Source organism: Canis aureus, chromosome 28, assembly GCF_053574225.1.
Source record: "Canis aureus isolate CA01 chromosome 28, VMU_Caureus_v.1.0, whole genome shotgun sequence".
In the NCBI taxonomy this organism is placed as follows: Eukaryota; Metazoa; Chordata; class Mammalia; order Carnivora; family Canidae; genus Canis; species Canis aureus.
Genome location: NC_135638.1, coordinates 19,733,122 through 19,747,718, shown reverse-complemented (window position 1 = coordinate 19,747,718; position 14,597 = coordinate 19,733,122). Strand labels below are relative to the sequence as shown.

Below are 14,597 nucleotides of genomic sequence, written 5' to 3'. Positions count from 1 at the left end.
TTCAAGGACTTTTACTTCCCTACATATTTCTGTATTATTTTATTTTTTAAAAACAATATTATTTATATAAGCAGAAAAATAAAATTCACATTATAATAGTTTCTGTTGGTTATGACATTTAGTATTATTTATTTAATAATACTAAAAGACTGAAATGCATGGGTGCCATTTAAAACAATGTTTACATTGCATCTCAAATTTACAAAGGTTTATGTTAAATAGTTCCTGAGGAAAATTAATATACAAGGGTTAATACAATATTGTGGTTAAGAACAAAGATTTCCAGGTCAGATCTCGGTATGAAATTATTCTAGGGGAGCCTGGGTGGCCTAGCTGATTAAGACTGGACTCTCAATTTCAGCTCAGGTCATGATCTCAGGGTCATGCAATCGAGCCCTGCAAGGGGCTCTGCACTGGGCACTGCACCTGCTTCAGATTCTCTGTGTCCCTCCCCGCCAATCCATCCCAGTCTCTTAAAAAAGAAAAGAAGATAAAATTCTACCACTTCCTAACTGTATAAACTGATTCAAATTAGTATCTCTAAGCTTCAGATTTTCCATCAGTAAAAGAGGGGGGTAATACAACTACCTCATAGTATTGCTCTGAAAATTAAACAAGAAAATGTACATAAACTACAGTGTATAATAAATCATAATTGCTCAATAAACAGTAGCTTTTTATCATGAAAACTATTCCACAATTATCTTTGGCAAACAACTGCTGCATACATATACGTCTATACATGCATTTAAATGTACATCAGCCATCTCATATCCACACATACATTTTCTGAATTGGGTAGTGCTTTTAAAGATGGATCTACCAAGAACTAATGCAAATATAAAAAGTAAATCAGAAAGCAAAAGGGAAAAAATTTAAAAATAAATAACATTTCTTAAAGATTTTATTTATTTGAGAGAGAGCACAAGCAGGGGGAGGGGGAGGGAGAGAAGCAGACTTCCTGCTGAGCAGGGAGCCCAATGGGAGCTCAATCCCAGTACCGGGATCATAACCTGAGCTGAAAAGCAGATAACTTTTTTATAGTTTTTTTTTTTAAGATTTATTTATTTATTCATGAGAGACACACAGAGAGAGGGCGGGGGGCAGATACACAGGCAGAGGGATAAGCAGGCTCTTCGCAGGAGCCTGATGCAGGACTCGATCCCGGATCCCGGGATCACAACCTGAGCCAAAGGCAGCGACCCAACTGCTGAGCCGCCCAGGAGTGGCTGAAAGCAGATACTTAAGTGACCTTAACAGGAGCCACCCAGGCACCCCTAGGTAAGTTTTTCTTTTTTTTAATTTAAAAAAAAATTGCTTAAAGGTAAAAAGTATAGCATTACAAGGAGAAATTAAAAATATACGACTACAGTGGGATTTTTTATAAATTGGTCTCAAAAAATGACCAAAGCAGCAAACCAAGAAGATAATCACAACTTTATAAATTAAGTAATGCAGTCTGAATAATCTATAGGCAAAGACGAAATCCCAATGAAGTCAGAAAATATTTTAAGTAAAAAATGACAGAAATACAACATATTGAAATTTGAAGGATGCAGCTAAAGAAGGGTTGAGAAGGAAATATATAGCCATAAAAGCTTAGAGAATGGCAGGAATGTAATGAGCTAGCTAAATATCCAGCTCAAGAAGTTATTAGAGCAAAATGGATCCAAAGAAAATAGAATAAAGACAAGGGCAGAAATTAAGGATACAGAAAACAAAATATAATAGAGAATCTTCAAAAAACGAAATGTTGGTTCCCTGCAAAGACTAATAAGGAGATAAATCAAAGGTTAAGACTGGCAAGGAGAGTAAGAGAAGACAAATAAGAATGAAAATGGGAGATTACTAAAGCTTCTGTAGCATTAAAAAAATAAGGGATGGGGTGCCTGGCTTAGTTAGTGGTTAAGTGTCTGCTTTCAGCTCAGGTCATGATCTCAGAGTCCTGGGATTGAGCCCCACATTGGGCTTCCTGTTCAGCAGGGAGCCTGCTTCTCCCTCTCCTGTTCCCCCTGCTTGTGCTCTCTTTCTCTCAAATAAACAAAATCTTTAAAAAAAAAAAAAAATAAGGGATATTGAGTATTTTAGCTAAAACTTTTTCAATGTTTAGATATAGTGGAAAATTTCTCAACAATTTCCAAAACTGGCACAGATTAACACCAAACTGTACAGCTCTATAACTACTAAAAAAAATTTAAAACAATAATTAAAAATATTTCCACAAAGAAAACTCCAGAGAGCTTCTCCAGCAAGTTCACCTAATATTTAAGGAAGAATAATGCTAATGTCACAAAAATTTGTCTAAGAATAGAAAAAGAAAAATCAATCCCCAACTATTCAGTGAGCTATTGATTCCAAAATCCAACAAAAGCAGTATAAGAAAATTTACAAACCTATTTCATTCATGAATATAACTGCTCAAATTTAAACTGTATAACAGTTCATTGAACAAAGCAATACATAAAAAGAAAAATCATGATGAAGTTAGGTTTATCCCAGAAATGGAAGACTGGTCTAACATTTGAATTTCAGACAAAATCAATCAACAGAATCTGCTGTTTTTGTCTCTGAGGAGACAAAACATATAGCCATCCTATTAAACAGAGCAAATGCATTTGATAAAACTCAACATCGTTTCACAATAAAAACTCATAGTAAACTAGGAAAAAAGGGAAATTCCTTAATAAGATAAAGTGCATTTTCCAAAAAACGCATAGCAAACCTCAGCAAATGTTAAATTTAATGTTGAAATTTTGAAATTAGAAAAAGATGAATATGCCCTCTACTTTTACTATTATTTAACATTTTAATACAAATCCTAGACAGAGCAATAAGGCAAGAAAAAAATGGTACAGAATTAGAAGTATATGGTGCCTAGGTGGCTCACTCACTTAAACATCTGCCTTCTACTCAGGTCATGATCCAGGGTGCTGGGATTGAGCCCTGTGTCAGGCGCCCTGCTCAGAAGAGAGTCTGCTTCTCCCTCTTCTTCTGCCCCTCCCCCTTGCTTGTGCACACATTCTCTCTCAAATAAATAAAAATTTTTTAAATTAACTTTAAAAAAGAATTAGAAGTATAAAAACAAACTGTCATTATCTGAAGATATGATATATAGAAAATCCAAGGATATCTACAGATAAATTGTAAGAATTCATGAGAGTGTTTTCTGTGTAAATAGTAGTATACAATGCCAACTGCATTTTTATATCCCATCGACAATCAAGTAGAAAATTACAAGATATCATTTAGATCAAATGAAAATAAAATACCTATGATATTTAAGAACTTTACAGAAAATAATAAGCACTGAGAAAAGTTAAGATAAACCTAATAAACAGAGATATGCCTGAAAATCAGTATGTATCAATTCTCTTCAAAATTCAATGAATTCTCATCAAAATCCCACATGTTTTTACAATACTTGACAAGCTTGGGGACACTTGGGTGGCTCAGTGGTTGAGCACCTGCCTTCGGCCCAGGCATGATCCTGGAGTCCCAGGATCGAGTCCCTCATAGAGCTCCCTGCATGGAGCCTGCTTCTCTCTCTGCCTATGTCTCTGCCTTTCTCTCTGTCTCTCATGAATAAATAAATAAAATCTTAAAAAAAAAAAAATACGTGACAAGCTGATTCCAAAGTTTATATGGAAATACAAAGTGCTAAGAGCTTCTAAGATCCTTTTGAGGAAGAATAAGGTGGAGGCATTATTCTTCTGGATGTCTAGACTTTAAAGTTAACATGAGGGAAAAAAGAAAAATTTGGCTGCAACAAAATTAATTACTTCCTGGGCACCTGGGTGACACAGTCGGTTAAGCGTCTGCCTTTGACTCTCATCACGATCCCAGGGTCCTGGGATTAAGCCTGGAGTAGGGCACCCTGCTGAGCAGGGAAGGGCCATGCATCAGGCTCCCTGCTTGAGAGGCGTCTGCTTCTCCCTCTCCCTCTGCTCCCCCATTCATGCTCTCTTTCTCTATCTCAAATAAATAAAATCTTTTAAAAAAAATTAGTTTTGTTCCTCAAAGGAACATCACTAACATTGGAAGAAAAAAAAGTCACAAGAAAATACATTTGAAATGCCTTGTAACTAAAAAAGACTCATAGTCCAGAATATACAGTGGATTCCTAAATGTTACTTTTTTAAACCAGTACAAAAATGAGCAAGAGAGCTGAACAGGCAATCTATGCGTGAAAGTTTGGATTATTTTACCAGATGTCTCTGAGCTTTGTTTAAAAAAAAATTTAGGGGATCCCTGGGTGGCTCAGCAGTTTGGCACCTGCCTTTGGCCCAGGGCGCGATCTTGGAGTCCCAGGATCGAGTCCTGCGTTGGGCTCCCAGCATGGAGCCTGCTTCTCCCACTGCCTGTGTCTCTGCCTCTCTCTCTCTATGTCTATCATAAGTGAATAAATAAAATCTTAAAAAAAAAAATTTTAGCTTCAATAGCTTCATACCACTTTAATAAAATTTCACAATTACAGTATACTGTGTACTAACAATGAATTAGTATATGGTACAACTAAATCCAGCTTTCAGATACAAAGCTTGATACTTCTAACCCACAGTTTTCTTTTTTGGTTTCTGGGTGAAAGCATAATCAGCTATAATCAGCTATTTCATTTATCTCAGAACATAACAACTTCCATCTGGTATCCACACTTGTGTACTATTTGACATTTATTCTTACACTAGTATTTAGGTTTTATTTGTGTTCATATTCTATTACTAATTTTAAGCTTCACTGAATGAAGTACTTCTAGCACAGTGGTTAGAAAAAAACTTAAATATAAACAATGCAAATTGTATGACAAAGAAATACACTCTTTTAACAAAATTTTAGTGAAGATGAACTAAATGACATAGTTTTTGTAGTATATGAAACATTGATAATATATTCATTATAGAATTTCTGAAACAACTATCACAAATGTTGTAGTTCAAATCTGTGTGATGTCTTTGAATCATGTCATTGCTTTTTCTTGTGAAACTATAAACCATCAGATTATGACAAATCAGACATAGCAGTAGTCTATGGGACCTCACTCAGAAGCACTGATCAAGTACTGTCCACAGTCAATCCCTGGAGCTGAGTGAATACATACTACCTCCCATATCTGGGCTGGCCTGCCCTGACCTGAAGACAGCAGACCCTAGGTATAATGTGTGCTTGAGTCCCTGGCTAGAGTCAGGCCTCTGCTACCTGTTATTTTTTCCAGTGTTTGATTTGTTCCCCAGCTTTACTAGCCCCTGTGTTGTTGCTGGAATGCTTGCTAGCTAACAGATTAGGCCAGCTACGTCAGAAGCTTCTTCTACTGCTCTGAAGGTCAAAACACTTGCCAAAATAAATGGAAGCAAGATCACTAAACAGCAAAATATATTTCATCTGTTTTCACATGCTATGTACACCTCACTCTCATTCAATTCTTTTGCTGCTTCATTTCTAAATCTCATTTATCTACCCAGGCCTGATACTCTTTGACTCCAATCTTCTGCTCTTAGGTAATGCTGTTCTTATCTCAGCATACATGTTGAATCTGTATCTGCAGCTTTCCATCTGACCTTTTCTGACACCTTCAAGACTGTTAGAACAGGTGCTTCCAGATTTATTTTTGCCATTCACCCACCCTTGCCTCACACAACTTTTTATGGTGGCATGTTCGATAGTTTGTGGGTACTTATCCTAGACTTATCTGTTAATATTTTTAAAAGATGACTGTGCTAAAGGACTTTGAGGAGATCCCTAGGTGGCTCAGCGGTTTGGCACCTGCCTTCAGCCCAGGGCATGATCCTGGAGTCCCGGGACTGAGTCCTGCATTGGGCTCCCTGCATGGAGCCTGCTTCAACCTCTGCCTGTGTCTCTGCCTCTCTCTTTCTCTCTGTGTCTCTCACGAATGAATAAATAAATAAAATCTTATAGATGATAGATGATAGATAGATAGATAGATAGATAGATAGATAGATAGATAGATAGATAAATGCCTTTGATTCCCTGCTAACAAACACAGTGGTCACCCAGAAGGAAAAAAAAAATCGTATCATTATAAAAGCAATTATATAAATGAACTTCATAAGGTATCTTCCTACAACTCAAAAATTTTTTAATTATTACAAATAATAATTTACATTAAAATGTTAATTCATCTGCAAAGTTTTATTATTTTGCTACACAATAACTTTAAGACTGTCAGATTTTTATCTTTAAACAACTCATTTAAATGAGTCAAGCCCTCGGGACACCTGGGTGGCTCAGCGCTTAAGCATCTGCCTTCAGCTCAGGGCATGATCCTGGAGTCCCGGGACCAAGTCCCACATCGAGCCTCCTGCATGGAGTCTGCTTCTTCCTCTCCCTATATCTCTGCCTCTCTGTGTGTGTGTGTCTCATGTATAAATAAATAAAATCTTTTAAAACAAACAAATAAATAAATAAATCTCTAAAAAACTAAAACAAAGTTCTAAAATAGCATATACTGAAAACTTAATTATCCTTCAATGAGTCACAAATAAAATTGATGAAATCTGATTTATATATTTTTTAGAAATCTGAAGATTTTAGTCACAAGTAGAAAAATTAACTCAATAGAATGTGCTATACACAATGTGTGTATGTGATATACAATTTAGTAGCCATTATTTTCTCTTCAAAAAATTAAAATATCCCTTTCTAAAAAAATTAAAAGCTTTAGAAATATGCTTTGGAAATCAATATTCAAATACTCTCATCAGAGATTTTTCTTTGTCTAGTAATCAATACAAGTAATTATATCCATTTTGTAACATACAAATTTATTTTTTGGGTGATAAATGAGCTTATTGTCTCTAGATATTTTTATTTCCACATTCAATTATAACAAATGATAACATTACTTAAATAGTTTATACAAAAGCCTTTACTTTGATAAACTTGCTGCAATACTATAATGAATCCACTGGGGCTTCCAGAAGGGGGAAAAGCAATATGAATTCAGTGTGAAAACATTTAAAAGCACAGCCAAATGTTCCCATTTGACTACAGTGTTTATGAATACCCATAAAATGGAAGCTGGCCTAAGATATTCTAAATTCCTTTTTCAAAAGGGGTACTCAATATACTCCACAGGAAAAAAAAAAATTTTAAATAAAGGCAATGCCAGTTTTTATTCTTAATATAGGTTTTAGGTGATTTTTCCTCCCTCAAGTTTTGGAGTTCAAAAAATACTTCCTAGAACTCTTCAAAGCTAATCATGTAAAAAGAAAAACGATAAAGGATTTTACGAAGTGAAAATACTAGAATAAAATTTGTCCTGGGTCTTAATGACATCTAGATAGTAATGTCCTTAACTAGCCATAGTAGTATTCCTCACTTTTGGATATCAAGATATCCACGGGATATCAGTATCTGTGACTGTATCATAAGTTTACATCTCCAACAAAGCCAAACTTAATAGCTCTCAATCGGGCAGACAGGCAGCATATATACACCACGAGTTTCTTAAGGTACTACTATATACATATATTATATTGGGTACTATGAGATAAAGAAACATGGAGATTATAAATTGAGAAAGAAGGTAAAGTTTAGAAATGTATGAAAAGGGGGTGCTTGGGTGGCCCAATCGGTTAAGTGACTGACTCTTGGTTTCAGCGTAGGTCATGATCTCAGGGTTGTGAGACTGAGCCCCTAGTCAGGTTCCACACTCAGCATGGAGACTGCTTGGGATTTTTTCCTCTTCCTCTCCCACTCTCTCTCCCCCTCTCCTGGCTCATGTACACACGAGTGCACTCTCTCTCTCAAATAAATAAATAAAAACTTAAAAAAAAAAGAAGATAAGTATGAAAAGCTAATCAATATGAGATACTATTTGTAACCGGCAAAATGCCTGCCACATGGTCAGGATTTAGTATCTGTGGATTTTAACTGGATTACATCAAAGGTGACCATCCACGGGTCTGACTGGAAAAAAAGTTTTCTTGACAAGCCAATTATAATAAAAAGTTTTGGGACAATAAGGAGAATTCAAATATGGACTGGGTATTGGATAATTCTAATGAATATGAATCATGCCTAATATAAGACCATAAAAGAAAAACTTCCGTATTTTAGTGATATACACTAAGTAGGTAGGCTGAAATGATCTGTGGCTAAATATCAGCTAGTATTAGTTCTTATACCAGTATAATAGTATACTTAATAATCTACTACTTAGTATATCCACCTTTGGATATGTTTGAAACTTACACAGTAAGAATTAAAGGTTTCTTCAATACTGGGGCTTGAGTTCGCAAATGAAGATGAATAGGAAGAATTTTAAAAGGAGGGCATTTTAGGCATTGTGCCTCAATCTAACCTCTAAATCTAAATGCCTAAATCTCTCAGCAAGTGAGTCCCTCAATCCTCACCACAGTTAGCTTTCTTTTCCGAATTTTCCTGATAATCCAAAAGCTCATGCTCTTGGCCCTATTCCATCTACTACATCTCTCTTCTAAATTATGTTTCTAATTCCATCCATATCCTACTCCCCAGTAGTTAACGGCATCTGGCTACAAACTGTAACATCAGTTAGAGATAGGCATTCTAAACTATAAACTGTGGTAAACAACCTCTGTGAACCCACAGCCCCTTCAAAAACCCAGACTGTCTATTCTAACATGTCCTTGCCATTTGAACGTTTCAACCAAGTTGGCAGGTGGGCCTGGTTTTATTTCCTAGTTCTTGCCTTTCCCCCATATCTCTATTACAACCTGGGGGTTTCTATTTTTTTTTTCAGTGTTTACAAACTTTTTTTTCTAATATAAATGTTATAAATACCTGCATCACAAATTCCCGACGTCGAGGCATTCCTCTTTCTGAAAGCAAAACATAATCTGGCTCCTTTTCCTTTTTGGCCTGTTGAATTTGAGCCAGGCGGCTAATGGGATTCATTCCTTGACCATACTCTGGTCCAGCCTAAAAAATAATTTAAGAAAAAATTTCAAAACATGCTGGTAAAACTTGTTATTAGATCCTTAAAGAAACAATGGTTCTCCCCTCATCCTCTGCACCCCAAAACTATAACTGGAGAAGATAATGTGACTGGATAGCCATTTATGAACATTTATAATGGTAAATCATAGAACAGAACTGAAACTAAGGCTTCTATGGGATTGAGGCTCAAAGGTATTACTGATAAGTTGGGTCACGTCTGCTGTTAAACTCTTCAGTATGTTAGAGTTGCTTCATAACTTCTGTTCATCAAAACACACAAAAAGAGGGGCACCTAGGTGGCTCAGTTGGTTGAGAGTTCCAACTTCAGCTCAAGTCATAGTCACAGGTCCTGGAATCAAGCCCTGTATTGGGTGAGACTGCTTGTCCCTCTCCTTCTGCCCCTCCCGCTGCTCTGTATTTTTTTTCTCTCTCTCAAATAAATGAATAAAATCTTTACCAAAAAAAAATGTAAAAAAGCCAAGCCATGAACTGGTAAGGAGATATCTGCTATATATATATATATATATATATATATATATATATATATATATATATATATATATAAAAACAAAGATATATCCAGTATCTAAAATATACATCTTAAAACTCTTAATAAGTATTAAGACAATGTAAAAGAAAAATGGGCAAAAAAGATGAACAGATTTTTAACAACAGAAAAAAAAAATAGGAAAAGATAATCTCATTAAGACTCAGAAAATGCATGTTAAAACCACAGTGAGATACTATTTTATACCCATCCACTTAGCAAAACTTAAGAAGTCTGACAATCCCAACTGGTGAGGATAGAGAGTAACTGTTGCCCATATGCACTAGCTCATATGTACAAGAATAGCCATAGTTGCATTATTTGAAATAGAAAAAAAAAACTGGAAATAACCTAAACATTTATCAAAGAACAAATAAGTTATGACATATTTATCTAGTGGAGCAGCATGTAAAAATGAAAATAAATTAAGGATAGCTACATACCTCAAAATGAATGAATTTCAAAAAAAATACTTCAAGAAAAGCAAGCACAGAAGAATAAATATCAAATGATATAATTTATGTAAAGCCCACTAAAACCACCAAACACTGTTGAAATTAAACAAGATCTAAATAAGTGGACAAACATATGTTCATGGATCAAAACTCAATATTTTTAAAACGTCAATTCTCTTCAAATTGATACATCAATCCACTGCAATCCCAATCAAAATCCCACCAGGCTTTATTTTGTAATAATTGATAAGCTAATGCTAAGATTCATATAGAAACTCAAAGGATCGATAACTGAACTTTGAAAAAAAAACAAAAACAAAATTGGAGACTCAGACTACCTGATTTCAAGATTTATTATAAAGCTATGGTGTAATCAAGACAGTATATGGAGCACTGGAATAAAGATAAAGAGATTAGTTAACACAGCAGCATCCGGAAACAGACCCATACGTATATGGTCAACTGATTTTTGACAAAGGTATAAAAGCAATTCACTGGAGAAAGGGTAGTCTTTTCAAGGGTAGTTACTGAAACTGAATATTTATATGCAAACAAAACAAAACAAAAAAAACAAACCCACAAACTTCAATCCATACCTCATACCATTACAAAAATAAGCTCAAATGGTTCACAGATTTAAATATAATATGTAACTATAAAACTTGCAGAAGAAAATATAGATGAAATTTCTGTGACTTGGTTAGGTGACAATTTCTTAGGTACAACACTAAAATTATATTCCATAAAAACAATAAATTGGACTTCTTCAAAATTAATAATTTCTATTCTTTGAAAAGGATGAGTCATAGGCTTGGAGAAAATATTTGCAAACCCCATATCTGATAAAGAACTTGTACGGGGAGGGGAGTGAAACAGGTGAAGAGGATTAAGAGGTACAAACTTCTAGATATAAAATAAATGTCATAGGGACATCATGCACAGCATAGGGAATGAAGTCAATGATATAATAACAACTTTGTATGGTGACGGATGGTAACTAGACTCAATGGGGATCATTTCATAATGTACAAAAATAAAACACTATGATGTACACCTGAAACTAACAGGATATTGTATGTCATTTATGCTTCAATTTAAAAAAATTCTCACTAAAAAATATAACTTGTATCCCAAGTATATGAAGACCTCTCAAAATTCAATAATATATTTATTATTTACATTTTATTATTATTATTTATATTATTTAATTTTTCAAATGGGCAAAAGAGCTAAACAACACTTCATCAAGCTTCATGTGTTATCAAACACATAAAAAATGCTCAATATCATCAGTCATGGGAGAAATGTGAATCAAAACCACAAAAAGATATCAATACACACATTTGTGCAACTGAAATTTAAGACTCTGCTACATATTAGAAAGGAGGTGCAGCAATTAGAATTCTCACAGGGCTGATAAGAATGTAAAACAGTACATTCATTTTAAAAAACAATTGGCAGTCCCTTAAAATGTTGAATATACACCTACTAAATGACCAAGTCATTCACTCCCAAGCATTTATCCCCCCCAAAAGGGAAGCTTATGTCCATAAAACTCATACACAAATGTTCATAGCAGCTTTACTTACAGCCCAAAATGAGAAACATCCAAAATATTATTATTTTTAAATAACCAAAGGGAAAATGGATAAACAAAGGGTGGTATAACTATACAACAAAATACTACTTGGCATTAAAATAGAACCAATAACTGATACACGCAACAACATGAATGAGTTTCAAAATGATTCATACTAAGTGAAAGAAGCCAGCCAAAAAAAAAGGGTTGTTTCTTGGGAGTGGAGGATGGAGGGGATTACAAAGGAGCAAGAGGGAACTTTTGGGAGCCATAGGTAGGTTCATTACCTTGATGATGGTCATGGTTTCACAGGTGTACACACGTATCAAAACATCGAATAGTAGGCTTTAAATATGTACACTTCATCATATGTCCATTGTACTTCAATAAAGCTGTTTATTAGCTTTTTTTCTTTCAGATTTTATTTACTTATTTATGAGAGACACACACACACAGAGAGAGAGAGAGAGAGGCAGAGACACAGGCAGAGGAAGAAGCAGGCTCCATGCAGGGAGCCCAATGTGGGACTCGATCCGAGGTCTCCAGGATCACACCCTGGGCTGAAGGCGGCACTAAACCACTGAGCCACCCGGGGCTGCCCAATAAAGCTGTTTAAAAGCTAACTAACCAAATACTAACTTTTCAGAAAAACATACAGTAAAACTATAAGGTAAGGAAATATTAACTATAAAACGAATGATTGTGGTTATGTGAGGTGGCATCTGAATGTGACAGAAGAGGGGCACATACACAACTTCAATCTCAGTCAGAAATGTTCTACATTCAAGTTGGGCAGTAGATCTTATTTTTACTTAATATGCTTTTTAACCTACAAATATATAAACCATTTAGAAGGCACTCTATTTTTAACATTATATGGGTAATGTTTATGAGGAAAGCTTTTTAAATCTTTTTTTTTTAGGGACACCTGAGTGGTTCAGTCTGCCTTTCCTGGGATCGAGTCCCACATCAGGCTCTCTGCAAAGAGCCCACTTCTCCCTCTGCCTATGTGCCTATGTTTCTGCCTCTCTCTGTGGCTCTCATGAATAAATAAATAAAATCTTTAAAAACAAAACAAAACAAAACACAACAGAGGATTATAAGGGAAGAGAGGAAAAAATAAGATGAAATCAGAGAGGGAAGCAAACCATAAGAGACTCTTAATCATAAGAAATACCTGAGAGTCACTGGAGGGAAGAAGGGGGTTGGGGGAAGGGGTAAGTAGGTGATGGGCATTAAAGAGGACATGTGATGTAATGAGCACTAGGTATATAAGTGCTATATAAGACTGATGAATCACTGACTTTTACCTCTGAAACCAATAATACATTATATGTTAATTAGTTGAATTTAAATAAAAAAAATTTTTAAATAACTCCCATGTTTTTATTTCAGCAGCAGGATGGTGATGCCAGGCACTGTGATAAGGAATGCTGGAGGAGAAGGAAATTATGATGAGTTTGATGTGCCTGTGAAATTTCGAAGTGAAGATGTCCAAAAGGCAGTGCAGAACACGGAAGAGTACTTGAGAATCATCTATATAAAGACTGAATTAAGCCCTAAAAGTATGAAAAGAGTAAGAAAAGAAAAAGACTGAGAACTTCAGTACTGTAAGAGTTAAGTGGAAGACCAGGAGAGAAAAGGAAAATTTTAGCTTTTGATAAAATAATTATTCCCATCTCTACTTACATACCCCCCACCAAAAAAGAAAACTAAATGAATTATAAAGAAAGTAAAGTACTTATGAAAAAAGACGAATGTAGATAATTAGTTACAAGTCTGAGATATCAATGAAAAGGTGAAGGGAAGCTTTTGAGTCCAGCACTAGAGTATGCCTACTTCATGAAGATATTCAAGTAAAAATGTAATTTCAATGATACACTGTCTTTATTCTTGTTTAATTTGCCTCTTTTATAAAAGTGTCCTTAAGTTCCATGGGGAAGCCTGGGTTGCTCATTTGGTTAAGCATCGGACTCCTGATTTTGGCTCAGGTCATGATCTCAGCGTCATAAGATCAAACTCCACATCTACCTCCACAATGGGCATGGAGCCTAATTAAGATCGCCTCTCTTCCTATCCCTCTGCCCCTCCCCTCACTTAAAAAAATGTTCAGTTCCAAAACACTGTTGTTGATACAGATTCCAATGACAAAAAAAAAAAAAAAGATGCATAAATCCAATTAGATAATAACAGAGACTGAGAACATTAAGAATGGCTGATTTCTTCCCTTGATTAAAATTTACTACTAGCATCCTTGATAATTAAGTTATTCCATGGATATCAAGTCTTTTCACAAACTAGTATAGACAGTCTTATAACAGTTGTGTCCAGAAAATTTTATCTTCAACATCAGAAAACACTTCTCTGAAGTCTCATCTTACAGAAGAGAAGTACATTAAAAAACAAAATATAAGCTCAGAGACCTCACAAGGGCAGTCTTACATTTTAACAAGAAAATTCCGTAGAGTTAATCTTAAAATCCAAAAGGAGTTCACAATCAATCAGTCTCCAATGGGCACTGGAATCAGACATTACTGGACCTAGAACCTGACTGTTACATGATCTTGAGTAAGTCTCTTAAACATCAAGAATCTCATATGTAAAATGGGATAACAGCAACATCACAGCATTATTAAGAAAATTAAATAAAATGATGTTATTTTTATTATTTTAAATAAAATCTAGGTAAATCAACAGTTTATTCTGTTTCTATTGCAGAAGAAGGAACTATAGACTCTAGTTGTATAAGACATATAAGGAAGAATAAAAATGCTGAAAACCAAGATATTATTCCAACCTACCCATTTATTGCCCCATCATACTTAAAATTATCTAGATTCCCAACTCATTATATGCATGCTGCTTTCTCAAAATAACCTTACATTTCAGAAGATGTCTATGGGCTTTATTTTAACACAAGACAGACATGGTAGAAATAATTCCAAGTGTGATGTATGTGAGGAAAAATGCAGGGGGCTAACCTAATCTGGAAGTAGGGGAGAACAAAGAAGGCTTCCGTAAAGAAGTCAAGTTTAAGCTGAGATCTGAATGGTGGATAGGAAGAAAGTTCTGGAGCACCTTC

At 35.0% G+C, this 14,597-nt stretch overlaps 1 protein-coding gene across 14 annotated transcripts in view; it reads right to left on the bottom strand.

Moving 5' to 3' along the window:
• STAU2 (staufen double-stranded RNA binding protein 2) overlaps positions 1-14,597 on the bottom strand; it is a 297,993-nt gene that overhangs the window by 161,043 nt on the left and 122,353 nt on the right. For all 14 annotated transcript variants that reach the window (XM_077876554.1, XM_077876553.1, XM_077876549.1 and 11 more), the window contains one exon: positions 8,779-8,916. In XM_077876554.1, the coding sequence (XP_077732680.1) occupies positions 8,779-8,916 (138 nt within the window). The remainder of the gene's footprint in view (positions 1-8,778; positions 8,917-14,597) is intronic.